Source organism: Labeo rohita, chromosome 19 (genome assembly GCF_022985175.1).
Source record: "Labeo rohita strain BAU-BD-2019 chromosome 19, IGBB_LRoh.1.0, whole genome shotgun sequence".
Classification (NCBI taxonomy): Eukaryota; Metazoa; Chordata; class Actinopteri; order Cypriniformes; family Cyprinidae; genus Labeo; species Labeo rohita.
In genome coordinates, this window is record NC_066887.1 from 6,205,362 (window position 1) to 6,225,616 (window position 20,255).

The 20,255-nt window shown below is 34.9% G+C and overlaps 2 protein-coding genes across 3 annotated transcripts in view; both read right to left on the reverse strand.

Moving 5' to 3' along the window:
• si:dkey-154b15.1 (uncharacterized) overlaps positions 1–20,255 on the reverse strand; it is a 110,354-nt gene that overhangs the window by 36,302 nt on the left and 53,797 nt on the right. The window lies entirely within an intron of this gene.
• Positions 1,473–20,255, reverse strand: part of myo1g (myosin IG) — a 65,727-nt gene continuing 46,944 nt past the window's right edge. For both annotated transcript variants that reach the window (XM_051136445.1, XM_051136444.1), the window contains one exon: positions 1,473–2,507. In XM_051136445.1, coding sequence (XP_050992402.1) covers positions 2,345–2,507 — 163 coding nt within the window. In that variant the 3' untranslated portion in view covers positions 1,473–2,344. The remainder of the gene's footprint in view (positions 2,508–20,255) is intronic.

The window sequence follows — 20,255 nt, forward strand, 5'->3', positions numbered from 1 at the left end:
GTTATATCTCCACAGTTCAAATATACCCTGAGAAAAAAAAAAACAATCATAAAGAACATAAAAATAGGTTCTATATATGTAATGAAAAGTGCAAAGGCTGTATCAATAGAATGTTCCCTCTGAAATGTAGATAAATAATAAAATAGCATTATTTTATGATCCCCCACTATTCAAAAGACATGACACAATGTTGGCTATTTCATGTGCAAAATTAAAAACAGAGGAGGGGTGGCAGAATAACAGCGTCATTTGCGCTGCGTAGGGGTGGGCGATATACCAGTAGACATGACTGACCGGTTAAAATTTGTTGAGATTTTGGACTATTGTCTATCGTGGTTACACGTGGTCAGTAAAATGTATCGTTTGTGTGCGTTTTTAAATGTGGTTTAAAAACAAGTGCAGTCAGCAGCTACATTTCGCAATCATTTTGCTATATGCTCGTGCTGTCAGAGAGACTATTTCTCAACAGTCAGAGACGTGCATGCACGTGAAGACTGTGCTCATAGATCACGGAAGAATTGAGTTATTTTTGCCGCTTTATCCACCTTATTTTTCCTGTAAGAGCGGGTGCTGCCGTTTGTAAATTTTATGGGTCTGGCTTCCGGTCTCATCCGCATCCAGCTATTTTTAGCTGTACAAAACAGCTCTTTTTTCTGCTTGATATTGCAAACTGGTGTGTCTTACCATAATATTTTAATGTATTATTTTAATAATGAACACACTAGTTTGTAGTGCAAATAGTTTTACCATTTACTGCACTCCGTTATTCTTCTCGTTATTTGCTTTCGCGCTGAAGAATAAGGTGAATAGGTCTTGAATGGTTAAATACACACACCTGTATGTGTCAAAATGCCTGTTTTGCAAGTATTTTCGTAAACACAGGTCTTACGTGAAAGCAAACAGCTGAGAAAGAAAATACACGTGTAACAGTATATTGGATCCGGGCAGCTCTTAAAGTGACAGCAGTCTAATATTCCTGCTGTTTGTCATTCATGCTAAACAACAAAAGAGAGAAAATCTCTCACTGCTCTTGCCTAAATTACTTTTGTAACTTTAAAAAGAAGGAAAATATATATTTAGTTTACACAGTGACGAATATGCAACAGTTTTGCCAAGTCCACGGTTTTCCAGTGGAATTGGGCTACTTTAACACTGTTGCCGCGGGTTTTCATGTCAGTGGGTTGAAGCAACCTCAATAACGTGTAACGTGATATTTAGCACCTGGAATGGTAATTTTACCAGGGTAATCCCACCAAAAAACATGAATTTTACCCCCTGGAATGCAACCATTTTACCAGGGGACCCCCTGGTAACCCTGATATACAGGGCTTTTATGCATTGTATTACTTTACAGAATTTATGTAGTATTTATTTATTTTTTTAATATTTGCGATTAATTGCATCCAAAATGAATTCTTTTTTCAATTAATCGTTGCCCAGCACTATTTTATTTTTTTTTTTTAAATCTACTGTTGTTTTTTGTTCTGTTGCTTCTATCATTCTATCAAAATTCTATCATTAATGACTCACCCTCATATCGATCCAAACCTGTAAAATGTTCATTCATCTTTGGAACAAAAATTAAGATATTTTTTATGAAATCAGAGAACTTCCTGATCCTCTGTAGACAGCAAGGGTCCTACCACGGTCAAGATCTTACGGTTTTGGAACGATATGAGGGCGAGTAATAAATGACAGAATTGACACTAGTGACAAGAATTATGAAATTTATATAGTATCAAACAATTTGGTATCATAAAGACTTTGTTTAAAGCAAAAAATAACTATATTGTGATATATATTATTACTGTCAAATAAAATTACTCATATTGTGATATTTTGGTCATATCGCCCACCCCCTAATGCTGCATATCTTCTTTTCAGGCACATGATGAAGCTAACACCAAAAATGTTTCTTCTGTTTAAAACAGAGGACTATAAAGTACTGAAGAGATGATTTATTTTTATAGGCCAAAACATGCAAATTAGTTGCATTTTGGCTCATCTGCTTCCAGCGTCCTGAAGTCAAGGTCATGAACTGTTGTTGTCACAGAGCCTATTTTCAGCAATAATCTACAAAAAAAAAAAAAAAAAAAAAAAGGAAAAATCCTATTGGGTTTCTTATCAAGGAAACCAGGGTTATACTAACTTCTGGGCTGGCCTACAAAAACACATCATCACTTCAGCACTCTATTTAATGACAACAAAGTGCATTGTTTAAGATTGAGAAAATCTTGTGTACTGACATATCCAATCCTGTTTAATATAAAGAGAAATCTTTGGAAAATATGGTCCCATTTCTAACTAAATACTCTTTTATGTCATGTCCTGTGAGGTCTTGGCTTTACTGATGGGGCAGCAGTAAGGTGAATCCCGTTCGACTCTTCTTGAAGTCTGCGACGGTCTGGCCGGGTTTGGTCTCGACGGTGATACTCTTAGGTTTTCCGCTCATGTGTACCTGGAGCGATGTAGAGCACACTTTGACCGGCAGTGGAGTGTTCTTCACTCTGGAATAAACACATGACATAATTACTCCAGATTCTTGCCAACGCTGAATACATCCCAGAAATAGCATGTGACAGCTCTTTCAGCTCTCTGCGGCCTATAAAAAGCAGTCAAAGCTGTGCACTCAACTGTGTTTTTGCTGTTTTTAGTGGTTCATGATGAAAATCCAATGTAGGAGACACATGTCCTGATAAACAGCTGCACTAAGATGGTGACTCAGCTCTGCCACATCAAATGAAAAACCAACTCATCACTCCAGACGCCTTTATAAAATGGCTTCTGTAGTATTTCTTAAGACTAAAAAGTATTAAATTTCACTATGCACACTACAGTTCAAAAAGTAGGTGCTTTTATTTGTTTATTTATTTTTGCAAAAATACAGTAAAACTGCAATATTTTCAAATATTATTAACATTCATATAGCTGTTTTCTATGAGAATATATTTTAAGTGTAATGTATTTCTGTGATCAAAATGTAATTTTCGGCATCATTACTCCAGTCTTAAGTGTCACCTGATCCTTCAGAAATCATTCTAATATGCTGATTTGCTGCTCAAGAAACATTTATTATTATCACTGTTGAAAACAGTTTCAGGATTATTTGATGAATAGAATGTTCAAAAGAACAGTATTTATTTAAAACAGAAATCTTTATAGCTATATATCGTAATAATAGTTTGTATTTAAAGGAGAAGTCCACTTCCAGAACAACAATTTACAAATAATTTATTCACCCCCTTGTCATCCAAGATGTTCATGTCTTTCTGTCTTCAGTCGTAAAGAAATCATGGTTTTTAAGGAAAATATTTCAGGATTTTTCTCCATATAATGGACTTCATTGGTGCCTTGATTTTGAACTTCCAAAATGCAGTTCAAATGCAGCTTTGAAGGGCTCTTAACAATCACAGCCGAGGAAGAAGGGTCTTATCTAGCGAAACGATTGGTCATTTTTTTAGAAAAATAAAAAATTGTATACTTTTAAGTACAAAAGCTTGTGTAGCACAGGCTCTGGGATGCACGTCCACGATGCTACGAATCACGTCTAAGTTCATCGTCTATGTACTCCGGCTCAAAAAGGTAGAGTATGGCAAAAAACTCCCATCTCATTTTCTCCTCCAACTTCAGAATTGTCCGACATCATTGTACCTTTTTGTTTGTAAACAGCATTTGACTTACTTGCACTTCCTTAGTCTTTGCACGTTCGCTTTGTAAACACTGGGTCTGTAGATCCGCCTCCGTTCCGCGTGACCTTCCGACGTGATTCAATAGTACGTAGCGTTGTGGACGCGCATCCCAGAGCCTGTGCTACACAAGCTTTTGTGCTTAAAAAGTATACAAATTTTTATTTTCCGAAAAAACAATCATTTCGCTAGATAAGACCCTTCTTCTTCAGCTGGGATCGTTTAGAGTCCTTTGAAGCTGCATTTAAACTGCATTTTGGAAGGTCAAAATCGGGGCACCAATGAAGTCCATTATATGGAGAAAAATCCTGAAATGCTTTCCTCAAAAAACATAATTTCTTTATGACTGAAGACAGAAATGACATGAACATTTTGGATGACAAAGGGGTGAGTAAATTATTTGTGTATTGTTGTTCTGGAAGTGGACTTCTCCTTTAAATTTACTCTTTAAATCAAGCTGGTTGTTTTTTCACTGTAGAGCTAATTATTTTTCCACAAAACTGACCAAATTATGTATGCGATCAAAAATAAGGCTAAAGTGTCTGTATAGTATCCATTTATACCCAAAATGCTGTTTAAAGCACATTCAGGATTTTTCAGCCTATTATATAAGTGGTCCAGAGACGGTAAAGTGGGGCTCAAAAAGTCCCATTTGATGGAGTCAAAAATAATGTTCTATGTAGGACAGAACAGATGAGAAGGGACACCTCTGCTGTCTGATCCTGTCCCTGTTCCCTAAACACTTCCCTGTTCCTCTCGCATCCTCCGAGTATTTAACATGATCACCAACTCTCAGTGAAAGGACAACCATGGCACACAGTCGCTTTCACTTAGAATGAAACAAATATGAATTCTACATGAATGAACATCGATTTAGCATTGTACATTTTTAAGGGGGCTATATTTAAAAGTTTAAAATTTCTACTTATTTTCCAAGACCACTTATAATGTCCTGTTTTTTTTGCACCCATTCCTTGAGTAAATTACTTCTAAACCTTTGTGTAATGGTTTACTTTGAAATGTTGTTCAATTTCCTGAATTTTTCTGCCAAGTTGTTTTATTAATCTATAAGGTAGGAGAAGAAATAAAACAGATCAAATAAAGTGTAATGATATTAATCCAAACATTATTCTTCCGCCAAACAATGTAGTTCCTCAGAAACCATTGTGCTTGCAACAAAGTGGTTGCAGAGCTATACACAGATGTAAACAAAGAGAGTAATTTATTTGTAGAGTAATTTACAGCAGCTTTGAACGTGACTCAACCAATCAGAATCAAGGGTTAGGTGTTCCTCTGAAGTATAAAGGGCTTTCCTTGCCATTCCTATTATTTTTTCTTATTTCGACTGCAGTAATGGAATAATCCGATAGGCATGGTAACCTATCCAGGTGAGTAACTGAATGGGCAATTTTTAGGCCACCTTTTCTAGGCACTTCCCCAATTGAGGTGAGCAGTGCGGTCCCTAAACAGGGCTGCTCAGTCGCAGAGGGGTCTGCTGAGAAAACTGCCACTCAAATACCCTGTGCCGCTGCTGTGCAAGGTTCTAACTAGGAGCTCCCAGTCTGTTCATACCTGCTCCCAATGCCATTGCCATCTGACAACCATTTGTAAGGTCCAGATATTGTCACTTCTGACCGGCCTGCGCAAGGAAAGTATCAAAGTTCCAAATTGGGTGCAAGGGTAGTCCCACAACAACCGGTCCCCCATCTTGGCTGCAGGAGACTGCCGGATCCTTTGTTTGTTAAGGCCCGTCTATTGCGCATCTCCAGCACATTGCTTTTCTGTCAGGGTGTCTAGCCTTGTCTCAATAGACTTACCACAAAGCAGTGGGGCTAGGTGCCCATAGCTGGGACAGTGGTTGACGGGCATCAGAACATGCCATTAATGCTTGGATAACTCCTTATTTACAATGCACATATCTGCGGCACATTATGACTTCATTCTTTTGATGCAAAGCTGAATTTTCAGCATCATTACTCCAGTCTTCAGTGTCAGTTCAGTCTTCTGTTTTTTTCTTTATTGTCTTTTATAGCTCTTTATACAATACAGATTGTGTCAAAGCCGCTTTACAGTGTGAAACAGGACTGCCAATAATGCAAGAAGACAATAACAGTTGATTTTGCAGTTAAAGTCAGTTCATTGTTGATTCAGTAATGTCATCACCCAGTTCAGCTCTCTTCCAATAAGTGTCTGTGCAATCAAGCCAACAATACTGACAGAAATTTAACCTCCCCAACTAAGCAAGCCAAAGACGAAAGTGGCATGGAACCAAAAATCCATCAGTGACAGAAATGGAGAACATAACCTTGGGAGAAACCAGATACATATTCCTAGGTTGCAGCAACTATAGTAAAACTGGCTGGTCTTTTTCCTTCTGTTAGTTTTTTTTTTTTCCATCCCACTCCAAACCAGCAGTGAAGCACTCACGCTTTCCTCATAAGCCCTCTAACAGGTGGGCGGCAACCCGCCATGAAAAAAGCCTACTGCGGGTCACGCAACTCCTCGGTTCTCCTGTTCCCTTTCCACTCAGCTGTTCCCATCAGGGCTCAAAGCCACCAACCCACTGACCTTCTTCTGATTCACCAACTCACCAGAAGAAGGCCAGAGAAACCTGACACTGGAGGACTTTAACTGCTCCTGGTTAAGATTTAAGGTTAAAGAAATAGTTGACCCCAAAAAAATAAAAATGGTGTTGTCATTCTTTCAAACTCTTTGCATGCAAAATGCTGTACAATGAGTTTCCAAAAATTCTACTTTTGTGTTCCACAGACAAAAAAACATACAGAGTTGTGTGAGATGAGGTTGCGTAAATGATGACACAGTTTAAATTTTGTTGATTCAGTAGATCAGTTGGGCGCAGTGGTTTTCACAACTCCTCTAAGAACTTAAGCAGTTGTGCGCTTCCTCAGTGGTGCAGGTTTGCAGTTGAGTTGACCCGTTTTTTTCTAGGGACATGGTGCCTCAACCAATGAGAACAGGCTGCAGTCGGGCTGCATTATTTATTGCCATGGAAACCATACGACAGAACTGGGACGCAGCAGCAACTTCGTACCGTTCTTGCGTGCCTCAGAGAATGAATCTTCTTTCATTCATTCAGTGTTTTTATTTGGCTGCTATAATCACACTATACATCTCCATGTCCATTACAATGAATCACTGACGACTCTGTTTTGGGCCATGCCTGAAAAACACACTTCGTTACATATTCCAGATCCGCTATTCCTGCAAGCACATCCCTAAGAATGGAAAACGACTGAAGAAAACACACGCAAACATGGCAGTCTGTGTCCCCGGGGTCCTGGCTGTCACTGCGCATACTTTTTGTTTACCATCACACCCTGAGTTTAGGCCCCTGTGGGCTGCGTGTGTTTGTTTGCAGTCTCCTCCTAATGGCCTGTTGAGTACATCACCAGCTAAAGAGGCGAGAGCACTTCTTCTAGCAATGTCCCAATGAAGATACAATGTTAAATGTTGCATTGCTTTATTAAAAATCTTTGTGTCCTCACAATGATGAAATTATTAAGCAAAACTATCAGCATTATATATGAGATACAAGTGCTCATCTCAGTCTCTTTTACACTGCAAAAAAATATTTTTTTCAAAGTTGTAAATAAAACATTTTACAAGAAAATTCTACTTGAAATGTTTACTATTTGCTTAATTCAATGTTATTTATTTGTAATAATTTGTGAAATTTCCTAGCAATGTCTGAGTAAAAAAACTTTCAAATTAACTGTTATAAAATTTTATCAAATTAAATAAAATAAAAATAATGACCTAAAGCGTTTTACTGCTAGGCTTACAGCTGACTTTGTAAATTTGTAAGCTTATTTTTGTTCAGCAGTTTAAGGTACTACTACTATCACTCTTACAGATTATTAATAACATAGTCATCTGAGGTCAGTGGAAACTCTCTACCACCTTTCCCTCTGCCACTTTCACTCAGTTTCATCCTAAACTAAACAGACTTCTGCATCTCTGCTGCTTTTAAAATCATTCTCACCTCAGGCATTCATCCATAACTCTCACACAACATCACTTCTTTCGCCCTCTCTAAAACTGTCAGCTGTTTCCCCGAAGGGAAAGGCTCTCAGGACAGGAGCTGAGAATGCACATCTGTCAACAACCAGACAGAAGTGACAAACTCTCTCAGAGAGACAAAAGGTGGAAGCAGGGATACAAAAACACTGCAGGAGACGATATGAGATTGATAGAGAAAGAATGAAAGGGCAGGAAATAATTACAGCTGACAGAAAGTGCAAAAATGAATGTTTCTTTAATAGCAGTGACACATCCCTTTGAAAAGAAGGAAAATGTAAGATTACTTTCAGCCAAAGTCTTAAAAATCACATTCTTTAGCTACATGTACATTGCTTTTTCTATGTACACAAAAGGCCCATTTCTCTCAAATATTGTTCACAAATCTGTCTAAATCTGTGTTAGTGAGCACTTCTCCTTTGCTGAGATAATCCATCCACCTCACAGGTGTGGCATATCAAGATGTTGATTAGACAGCATGATTATTGCACAGGTGTGCCTTAGGCTGGACACAATAAAAGGCCACTCTAAAATGTGCAGTTTTATCACATAGCACAATGCCACAGATGTCGCAAGTTTTAAGGCATGCTGACTGCAGGAATGTTCACCAGAGCTGTTGCCCGTGAATTGAATGTTCATTTTCTCTACCATAAGCCGTCTCCGAAGGTGTTCCAGAGAATTTGGCAGTACATCCAACCGGCCTCACAACCGCAGACCATGTATAACCACACCAGCCCAGGACCTCCACATCCAGCATCTTCACCTCCAAGATCATCTGAGACCAACCACCCGGACAGCTGCTGTTACAATCGGTTTGCATAACCAAAGAATTTGTGCACAAACTGTCAGAAACCATCTCAGGGAAGCTCATCTGCATGCTCGTCGTCCTCATCGGGGTCTCGACCTGACTGCAGTTCGACATCGTAACCGACTTGAGTGGGCAAATGCTCACATTTGATGGCGTCTGGCACTTTGGAGAGGTGTTCTCTTCATGGATGAATCCCGGTTTTCACTGTACAGGGCAGATGGCAGACAGCGTGTATGGCGTCGTGTGGGTGAGCGGTTTGCTGATGTTAACGTTGTGGATCGAGTGGCCCATGGTGGCGGTGGGGTTATGGTATGGGCAGGTGTATGTTATGGACAACGAACACAGGTGCATTTTATTGATGGCATTTTGAATGCACAGAGATACCCGTGACCCATTGTTGTGTCGTTCATCCACGACCATCACCTCATGTTGCAGCATGATAATGCATGCCCCAAGGATCTGTACACAATTCCTGGAAGCTGAAAACATCTCAGTTATTGCATGGCCAGCATACTCACCGGACATGTCACCCATTGAGCATGTTTGGGATGCTCTGGATCGGCGTATACGACAGCGTGTTCCAGTTCCTGCCAATATCCAGCAACTTCACACAGCCATTGAAGAGGAGTGGACCAACATTCCACAGGCCACAATCAACAACCTGATCAACTCTATGCGAAGAAGATGTGTTGCACTGCGTGTGGCAAATGGTGGTCACACCAGATACTGACTGGTTTTCGGACCCCCCTGGATTATCTCAGCAAAGGAGAAGTGCTCATTAACACAGATTTAGACAGATTTGTGAACAATATTTGAGAGAAATAGGCCTTAGAAAAAGTCTTACATTTTTAAGTTCAGCTCATAAAAAATGGGGCAAAAACCAAAGTGTTGCATTAATAATTTTGGTCGGTGTATATTTTAATCTAATATATTTTAAAATGTAATTTATTCCGTGATGCAAAGCTGAATTTTTAGCATCATTACTCCAGTCTTCAGTGTCACTTTTTTGTGGAAACATTGACACACAGATTTTTTTAAGGGATTTTTTGTAGTCTTTACTGTCAGTTTTTGTCTGTTTAATGCATCTTTGTTGAATAGAAGTATTAATTTAAACAGTAGTATACACTATATTAATTGATCATTACAGGAAATTCAATTTAGTTAACTGTCCAAGTCAAATACAAACTGAAATCTAAAAAATTGTGTATATATACGAAAACACTTGGATAGTTACTTGTCCACTTCATACAATTCTACTTATTATGCAAAAATTGAGCGCAATAACCTACTCTGTAAACATAATTCTTATAGGGAGAGAATACCGAACAGTCCTATAAACAGGCTTGTATTTTTCTCTATAATACAGCTCTTTATAGACAGACTAAAAGCCTTCTGGGCCCAAAAACAACCCACAGCAGTCATAAGACACCAGGAGGGACCATTAAGAGTCTACAGATTGAAGCCCATTTAAAACACACTCTGCCACATACACAATCACACACACATGTACACACACTCCTCCACCTCCACTACTCCCCATCATCTCTCCTGCAATCCTAATTAGCACTTCCTCAGCTGCTTGGCAACTATCGTCGGGGCAACAGCAGCATCTGCGTCCCACAGAGGTGTGGGGGAACAGGCTGTTACACTGAGTGTGAGTAGGGGGAGAAATCAGAGTAAACTGGTGGGGCAAACCACATGCTGATCCTCTATTTGATGTGACAAGTGACAACTTCAGCAACACTAACAAAGAATTAAAGAAATAGCTCATGAAATAATAAAAACTGTGAAAATCACTTGACTTTGCGAGTAGCAGACTTAATATAAATTATAATTCAGTGCACTTTTGCACATTTCATATGCACTTTTGCATATTCATAGTTGTTGCATTATGAGACATTCATTTGGTGTCACTGACGTCAAACATGGTGGAAAACATCTTGAGAATTTGAATATGCATAAATGAGAATGAAAATTGAGTTCCAGCAGAGAATCTTACAACTCAGACTTTTTTTCTTCGCAATTTCATGTTCATATCTTTCAATTTTGAATTTATATCTTGCAATTCTGTTTTTTTTTTGTTTATGCCACTGAATATAAAAAAGTTTTGCAACTTTTTATCTCATAATTCTGACTCTATATCTCATAATCTTGAGATTATATCTGTTCTGAGTTGATACCTCAATTCTGAGAGTATATCTCACAATTCTGAGTGTATATCTAAATTAAGTTCATCTTCATTTTGAGTGTATATCTTACAATTTTGAGTTTACATCTCACAATTCTAAATGTATATCTCACAATTCTGAGTGTATATATCATCATTCTGAGATTATATATCACAATTATGAGTTTATACCCAAATTCTGAGTTTATATCTCATAATTCTAAATGTATATCTCACAATTCTGAGTTTATCTCAATTGTGAGCCTATATTTCACAATTCTGTGTATATTATTATCATTCTGAGATAATTTAAATTCTGAGTTTATATCTCATAATTCTAAGTTTATCTAAATTCTGAGTTTATATCTCACAATTCTGAATTTATGTCAGTTCATTGATAAAATGAAGAATCTTATAATTCTGAGTTTATATCAGTTCTGAGTTTATATCACATAATTCTGATTTTATCTTAATTCTGAGTTTATATCTCATAATTCTGAGTTAATATCTCAATTCTGAGTTTATTTCTCATAATTATGAGTTTATCTCATTGATAATATGAAGAATCTCATAATTCTGAGCTTATCTCACAATTTTGAGTTTACTGTATATCCAAATTCTGAGTTTGAATCTCATAATTCTAAGTTTACCTCAATTCTAAGTTTATCTCATAATTCTGAGTTTCTCAATTCATTGATAATATGAAGAATCTCATAATTTTGAGTTTACCTCAATTCTGAGTTTATATTTCACAATTCAGTGTTTATATCTAAATTCTGAGTTTATATCTCATAATTCTGAGTTAATATCTCAATTCTGAGTTAATATCTCAATTCTGAGTTAATATCTTAATGCTGAGTTTATCTCTCACAATTCAGAGTTTATATCTGTTATTCTGAGTTTACATCTTGCAATTCTAAGTTTATATCTTGCAATACTGATTTTCTATCTCACAGTTGTTTTTTTTTTTTTTTTTTTTTTTGTTTGTTTGTTTGTTTTCACCACAGAATAAAAAAGGTAATTGTGACTTATCTCACAAAATGTCTGAATTGTAAGATAAAACGTCAGAATTTATCTTTATTATTTTTCTGTTCTTTGGTGGAAATGGGCTTCCATAGACTTCCCTTTTGGTACTTTTTAAAAGTTTAACAACTTCACTGTATGCTTCACTGTACGGGAAAAAGCAGCACTAACATTCATCAAAAGGACGTCATACAGAGCGACAAAAGGGAGAATTAATAATGACCACTTTCACTGCCCACTATATTCCATTCAAGCTATTGCTTCCCTGCAGACTTTCCCATCAGCATTAAGTGCAATGCTTTATTACTATGAGGAACTTGAATTTTGAAATCTACTGACTAAACTTGAGGATAGAATTTAATGATTCAATAAATTTTAGTGGCTGAGGGGCTTGATGAAGACGGTAACACCTTGTGTAACAGTTATATAATCACACAGTTCGTTACATAGATTAATTTTATCTTGGTTAATCCTTAGTGACACTACATGTACAACTTGGGAAGGTAGTACGAGATAAGCTGCTCATCAACTGAGCCTGAGAAGATAGTTCCCTTATTGATAGACAGCATCACACCAGTGTAGGATTACGCAAGAAGCTCTTCCTTCCTATGGGAGGACAACACACACACACACACACACACACACACACACACAACAGGGATGATGTCACACATGGCAACAATAGAGCTGATTATTCTGGTCATAATGTCTGCAGATGACACAAGCACAAACAAACTCGGTTAACCCAGAGTGACACATATACACACGTACATACACAGTGCTGCTTAACATACACAAGCACACCAACAGATACAACAAACTGTGTTTAGAAGACAGTTCATCTAGCAAAACATCTAGACTACCATTAATTTTTTTTTTTTAATTTGTACTTCAAGGATGCAACATTGATTAAAAAAAGTATGATTCATACTTTTTTTAATCAATGCTGCATCCCAAGGTTTCCACAAAAAGTATAAAGCAGCACAACTGTTTGCAACATTTCTAATAAGAAGAATTGTTTCATGAGAAGCAAATTAGCATATCAGAATGATTTCTGTACGATCATGTGACACTGAAGACTGGAGTAATGATGCTGAATATTCTGCTTTGCATCACAAGAATAAATTACATTTTACAATGTCTTAATACATAAAACAGTTCAAAAGTGTTATTTTTAGACATGATGTGTTATTTAGGTATATTTGATATTTAGGCGTTATTTTTAAGATATCATAATATGTAATGTATTCCTATACTAATCAACAGCTGTTTAAAGGGTACCATTAAAATAATCAAACTGATATTACAAAAAAAAATCTGATCTAATATCTGATCTTATAGCTGTTTAAGAAAAAAAAAAAATTATTATTACTATACTTATAAGTGGTCTTTGATTTCTTTAAAGTAAAGTAGCATATAAAACATAACTATGGCAAATATAATCCATTATAACTTAAATGGATGCAATGTGTTCACTGCGTGTTATAAATCATCAAACTCTTAAAAGCTATAACCACAAATAAGTAAATATTATAATACATTAAAACTGTTCTTATGAATATTCATAAGATGATATAACACATTATAAGGTCTTTATAATGCATTATGCATTCATTATAATGCCTTAAGAATACCCTTATAATGTATTATAAATATGGGCTTCATAGAAAGTGTTACACAAAATACTGATAAGAAATAATGTTTAACTGCATTAATGATTACCTTGCAAATCAGAATTCATAATTTGCACTAGACTGGATTTATTAAACCTGAGATAAGCTTTTAAGCCTTTATCGCCTTTAAACAACAATTCTGTAAAGACAGAGTAAACAGGCCAACAAAAGCCAACTACTGATATTATAATGCATACATAATAATGGTTATACCTTATTACAGTACACACTCAGAAATGTAAAGGAACAACAAGGCCATTATTATAATGTAAGCCAATTATTACTATGGTAAAATGATTCATGACAATGTGCAGTTGATTTGAATGTGTATTTTGAAGAAGTGATTACTTTTCTTAAATTAAACTGAATTACTGTATGTATATAAGCAACATAATGGCAATTGGCCACTCTGCTTTTTTAAACATTTGTATTAAATAAAGCCATATATTTTATATTATACATTTACATTAATAATATTTATGATGTTCCTCTAGCAGAGACTATGCCTCATCATACTAATACTTCAATTTCTGTAACTCTTCTACATTGCTTGGTAATGTTCATCTATTTAGATTTAGAAAGAAAATTCACAACTGGTCATTTCTAAAGAATTGTTAATTCAAACAAGCTCTGCTAACCCTTTGGCTCTAGAAGCTCTCACAGTCCAACACACTAGAACTACAAAAAGATCCTAAGATCAACTCCAACACTGCCTTTAGGCAAACCATCCCCAACACACACACACACACACACACCCACACACACACACACCCAGCTGTCTCAACAGATGGCCAAAGAGGGGTTTAAACTACCCAACACACACACAAGCAGACTGGCACTGCCGTTCCACAAACAAACACACATGACACAGTCAAAATGTCTGCATGAGTCAGGTGAGGCTGAATGACCCACGGGAAAGGTCACTGGGTTTAAAGACAGGCATGATAACAGTAATGAATCACTTTGTGAATTGAGATACAGACATTTCAGATCAACAAGAGCTCTCAGCATGCATTCAAAAGAGAATGTGGAATGTAAAGTCATTAAATATTTACAAAACTATATCCCCAATCATAAGAGTGGTTTGATCATATTGTAATAATGAGAATAATAACGTAATGTGTCTGAATAACATATAAGCACACTTTTCAAGCAAAACATTCAATTAAAAGGAATTTGTTATTTTAAATAATACATTAAAGAAACGCTAAACAGCATTAACACTTTGTGGTTGTCAACATTTAGTGGATTATGCTGATAGTTAAAGTGATTCTTTACATCTGTGGTTCCTCTGCTAGAACACATCTGTGTGAACTTGACTTCATACATCCACTAAAAATCACCCTGAGACCAGCTGCTTAGAAGCTTTGCTACAGTTCATACATATTTTATGTACCAATTCATCTATATAACTCCTTCAGGTCATCACAAATCTGTCTGTTCTCTTTAAACTGAGTGAAAGATTAAAGATCACGAGAAACTCTTGTGACCAATTATCCAGGATTTCTCCAACACTCCAACTAAACCTCCATTTTTATACATTTCAATAATACATTAAGTATTGTATAATCATTTTTTGAGTAGTCTGGGGGAAGATCTGGAGCGTGAGTTGAATCTCATTTCACGTAATGATTACACTAACATGAACTTTAGCTGGTCATGAGATGTCTATGTTATTACATAAATTATGTTACTCAGTGTGCATTACCACTGTACAAAGCTTATTTGTTTATTTGTCAGTTTCATAAATGTTTCAAATGTATAACAGAATTAAGTACCTAAAACCACAGCCACAGTATACATGTTGATCTGAAATGCTGTGAAATAATAAAATCATTATAAAATTTCACTTGTTTTTAATTTTACAGAAAAAGAAAATGCATATGGTAAGTTTCCTTACCATATGGTGAAAAATTATAAATGGTGATGTGCATTATATGTAATATTACTCTAAAATACTGTCAAATGTATGTTTTTTTTTTGTTTTTTGTTTTTTTTTTGGAAATAAAAAACTATGAATTATCATTTAATTTATGGTGAAAAACATTTGCAGTAGCCTCTGCAATTTTAAAATAGATTTGTTCTTATTTTTGTTATCAGTAATGTACATTAGAGTTTTTAGTGTTACATTTTCTGTTATTTAGTGAATGTTTATGGATATTCATCATGTGGATTTCTGTTCTGGATTTCTTGTATGGTGGCTATAAGTATTTGAAAGGGATAGTTCACCCAAAAATGAAAATTACCCCATGATTTACTAACCCTCAAGCCATCCTATGTGTATACGACTTTGTTCTTTCATACAAACATAATAGGAGTCATATTAATAAATGTCCTGGCTCTTCCAACCTTTATAATGCCAGTGAATGGGTGTTGAGATGTTGAAGTCCAATAAAGTGCATCCATCCATCATAAAAAGTACTCCACATGATTCCAGGGGGTTAAAAAAGGCCTTCTGAAGCAAATCGATGCGATTGTGTATACCGGTGAGAATATACTAATGTCGTGAGAACCAAGTTTTGTTTACAGCAATAGAACACCAGTTTAATTTGGCTTATATCGAAATCCTCCAACATACTTCTTTACAAAATTTTTCGAAATCCTTGTTTTGTACTTCTAATTCATCCACTGAAACGCCACTCTCTTGTGAATCCCAATATGTGACCCTGGACCACAAAATCAGTCTTAAGTCGCTGGGGTATATTTGTACCAATAGCCAAAAATACATTGTATGGGTCAAAATTTTTCTTTTATGCCAAAAATCATTAGGAAAGTAAGTAAAGATCATGTTCCATAAAGATATTTTGTAAAATTCCTACTGTAAATATATCAAAACTTAATTTTTGATTAGTAATATGCATTATTAAGAACTTAAGTTGGACAACTTTAAACGAGATTTTCTCAATGTTTGATTTTTTTTGCACCCTCAGATTCCAGATTTTCAAATAGTTGTATCTCGGCCAAATATTGTCCTATCCTAACAAACCATACATCAATGGAAAGAGTTCAAATTGATATATAAATCTCAATTTTGACTGGTGACTGGTTTTGTGGTCCAGGGTCACATATGACAGTTAGCAGAAGCCAGAGATTACAGTTTATACACTGCAAAAAAATGCTTTTCTTACTTAAATTTTTTGTCTTGTTTCCAGCCAAAATATCTAACAATTCTTAAATCAAGAAGAATTTTCTAGACAAGCAAAATTATTGTCTTATTTTCAGAAAAAAGACAACAAATTTAAGTGAATTTTTGCTTAGAACAAGCAAAATAATCTGCCAATAGAGTAAGCAAAATAATCTTATTTCAAGCAGAAAATAAGATTATTTAGCTTACCCCATTGGCAGATTATTTAGCTTGTTCTAAGCAAAAACTCACAAAATTTTGACTAGTTTTTTTTCTGAAAACAAGACAATCATTTTCACTTGTCTAGAAAATTCTTCTTGATTTAAGAATTTTTAGATATTTTGGCTGGAAACAAGACAAAAAATCTAAGTAAGAAAAGCATTTTTTGAAGTGTAACCTTTTAAATATGGATATTTTTCTTACACAAATGCATTGATTCTCAGAGCTGCGTGGAGTATTTTTTATAATGGATGGATGCACTTTATTAGTCTTTAAAATCTCAACAGCCATTCACTGCCATTATAAAGCTTGAAAGAACCAGAACATTTTTTAATATAACTCTGATTGTATTCATCTGAAAGAAGAAAGACATTTGCACCTGCTTTGAGGGTGAGTAAATCATGGGGTAATGTTTTATTTTGGGGTGAACTATATCTTTATTTCTTTCACAAAGATGCACAATTCACCACTAATTATCTGCATAACATTCTTTTGCAAAATTATTCACAAACAGAACCTGCAAACTTGATTTGGGGGGAAATCTGGTTAGATATTGGGTTAAGACTTTGTTAGTTCAGAAGAATGTTGTTTCAGGACCAACAAGACGTTCTGATCCAGGAACATGCCCTACTTGGCAAAGTACGGTCACCTTCTGTTTAGAGTTGGCGAGAGCTTATTTTTACATCTGTTTAACTGAAATACCTCACATATGCTTTAAAACAGTCCATGTTGTCTTAAATTTTGTGCTTAACATTCTCCTTATCATTATGGTCTTTATGAAAAAAGGAAAAACTATATAGTTTTTAAATCAATGAATGTGGTGCTGTGTCTCTGCACGTGTGTGCTTTGTCATCTGTTCTCCCGCCCACCCCCCCACACATGCTCACACACTATTTGCCTTCCTCCACACTTCCTCAGGCCGCTCTGACGTCTCCTTTTGATGATGTCGTAAAGGGGGCATGACCCCACGCATTGACTCGCAGATGGCAGCACAATGGCTTTAAAGCAGACGTGCAGGAGCAGTGATTACAGACACCCACTGACTGACACACACCCCACACCTGCCACACACACACAAACAATGTATACACAACCGGGCCGCAGGACCTAATATTACCTCCCTCGGGGCCGGTTCTGTGAGGATCCTAGAAATGCCATCGCATGAATGAGCATCTCACAACATGGATGCATATGTGTGTATGCGAGAATGTGTGTAACAGAACAGTCCTCCAGGCTGCAACATGTGATGATGGGATAAGTGGGTATCTTTAAAATCAAATCATGATGTAAATACTTGTGTCCAAATGACGTGTGTCGGAGATACTTTGTACACTAAGTTTGGGAACAGTAAGACTTTTTAAATGTCTCTGCAGACATGAAATCATTCTAATATGCTGAAGAAACTGTAACATTATACGTGTCTTTACTGTCACGTTTAATCAATTCAATAGATTCTTGATGAATTAAGAGTATTAATTTAGGGGAAAACGTGGATGGAATCGCAGAATCTAGTTATAAAAATGGAATTTACTGTATAATGTGGAATGGCACGGTTACTTGGATTCTTTTGAGAAAAACTATTGTCTTCACAGTAATCCCGTCAAAATAATACTTCAGTTTAACTTGAAAAAACTGTGACAGAAAAATATTACTTAATGTAATGATAGTACCACTACTAATAATAAAATTATTATTAAAACATTATTTTTTAAGGAATATTTACGGAGGTTTTATTTACCAGAATGTATTTACCAGAAAAATGTAAATACACAAGAAATAATAAATAAATGAAATAATATATATTTTATTATACATTATATATTATTTTATTATATAATATATATTATATATTTTTATTATTTTATTTATAAATCAATTAATTAGATATGCTTTTAATTATTAAAATTTAATGAAACCATTCAAATGAAATCCAGAAACGAAATTAATGGAAAACACATAATTTGATCAAAAATAAACCTGAATTTGAAGGGGAAAAAAACATATTTCCCTGGGCATTAAAATGTGATTTTTGTTAAACTTTTAATAAATTGATGTTAAATTGTGTACGTTTTTCGATTTCAGTGAATTTGATATTCCATTTGATTCATATATATATTTTTAATTTAATCAATAAAATGGTCTAGAAAAATTAAAATGGAAAAAAATTAATTCAGAAAAATTTAAACAGAAATAAATGGAATATGAAAAAAAATTAACAGAATTTGGGAAAAAAATAAAATGGATTTCATAGAGCCCTACAATCTATTTAAAAAATATAAATAAATAAATAAAAATAAATAAATAACAGACCACAAATTTTTGGCAGGCACTGTATCTCATCAGCCTGACTGTTTTCATAAAGCAACACATTTCCTGGGCTCTAACTATAATCTTTTTGAACTGAAATATTTTTTTTTGTAATACAATGTTTTTTAAAAAAGCTAATCCATTAATTTGATCACGTATACACAACCAGTCAAAAGTTTTTGAACAGTACGATTTTTAATATTTTTAAATAAGTCTTTTCTGCTCACCAAGCCTCCATTTATTTGATCCAAAGTACAGCAAAAACAGGTACATTTTTAAAACATTTTTACCATTTAAAAAAAACTTTGAATATACAAAAATTTGAATATATTTTAAAATGTAATTTATTCCTGTGATCAAAGCTACATTTTTAGCATCATTACTCCAGTCTTTAGTGTAACATGATACTTAAGAAATCATTCTAACACGCTATTGCTGCTCAAGAAACATTTATTATTATTATTATCAATATTTAAAACAATTGAGTACATTTTTTTCAAGACTCTTTGATGAATAGAAAGATCCAAACATTAGCATTTATCTGAAATGAAAAGCTTTTGTAACATTATACACGATACCATTCAAAAGCTCGGTATAAGTCGGTATAATTTATTTATTTTATTCTTTTGGAAAATTATAGAAATTAATACTTACATTTAGCAAGGATGCTTTCAGTTGATCAAAAGTCATGATAAAGACATTTATAATGTTACAAAAGATTTCTATTTCAGACAAATGCTTTTCTTCTGAACTTTCTATTCATCAAAGAAACCTGAAAAAATTCTACTAAGCTGTTTTCAACATAATTATAATAATAAAAACTTTTTTTGACCAGCAAATCAGCATATTAGAATGATTTCTAAAGGATCATGTGACACTGGAGACTGGAGTAATGATGTTTAAAATTCAGCTTTGAAATCACAGAAATAAATTACATTTTAAAACATATTCATACAGAAACAGTTATTTTAAATAAAAATATTTGACTTTTTTTTAAACATTAAAACAGTGAAAATCTTAGTTCAAAAACTTTTGACTGCAACAACAAGCCGAACCAACCAGAAAATGTGCCAAGTTCTTAGAAATTAGTACACTTTGTATTTATGTTGGTTTTATATGGTTTTTAAACTTTTATAGCATTATTAGCAAATACTGAATTTAAAGTGTAACCATCAAATAATATATATTCATTACACCTTGAATACACATG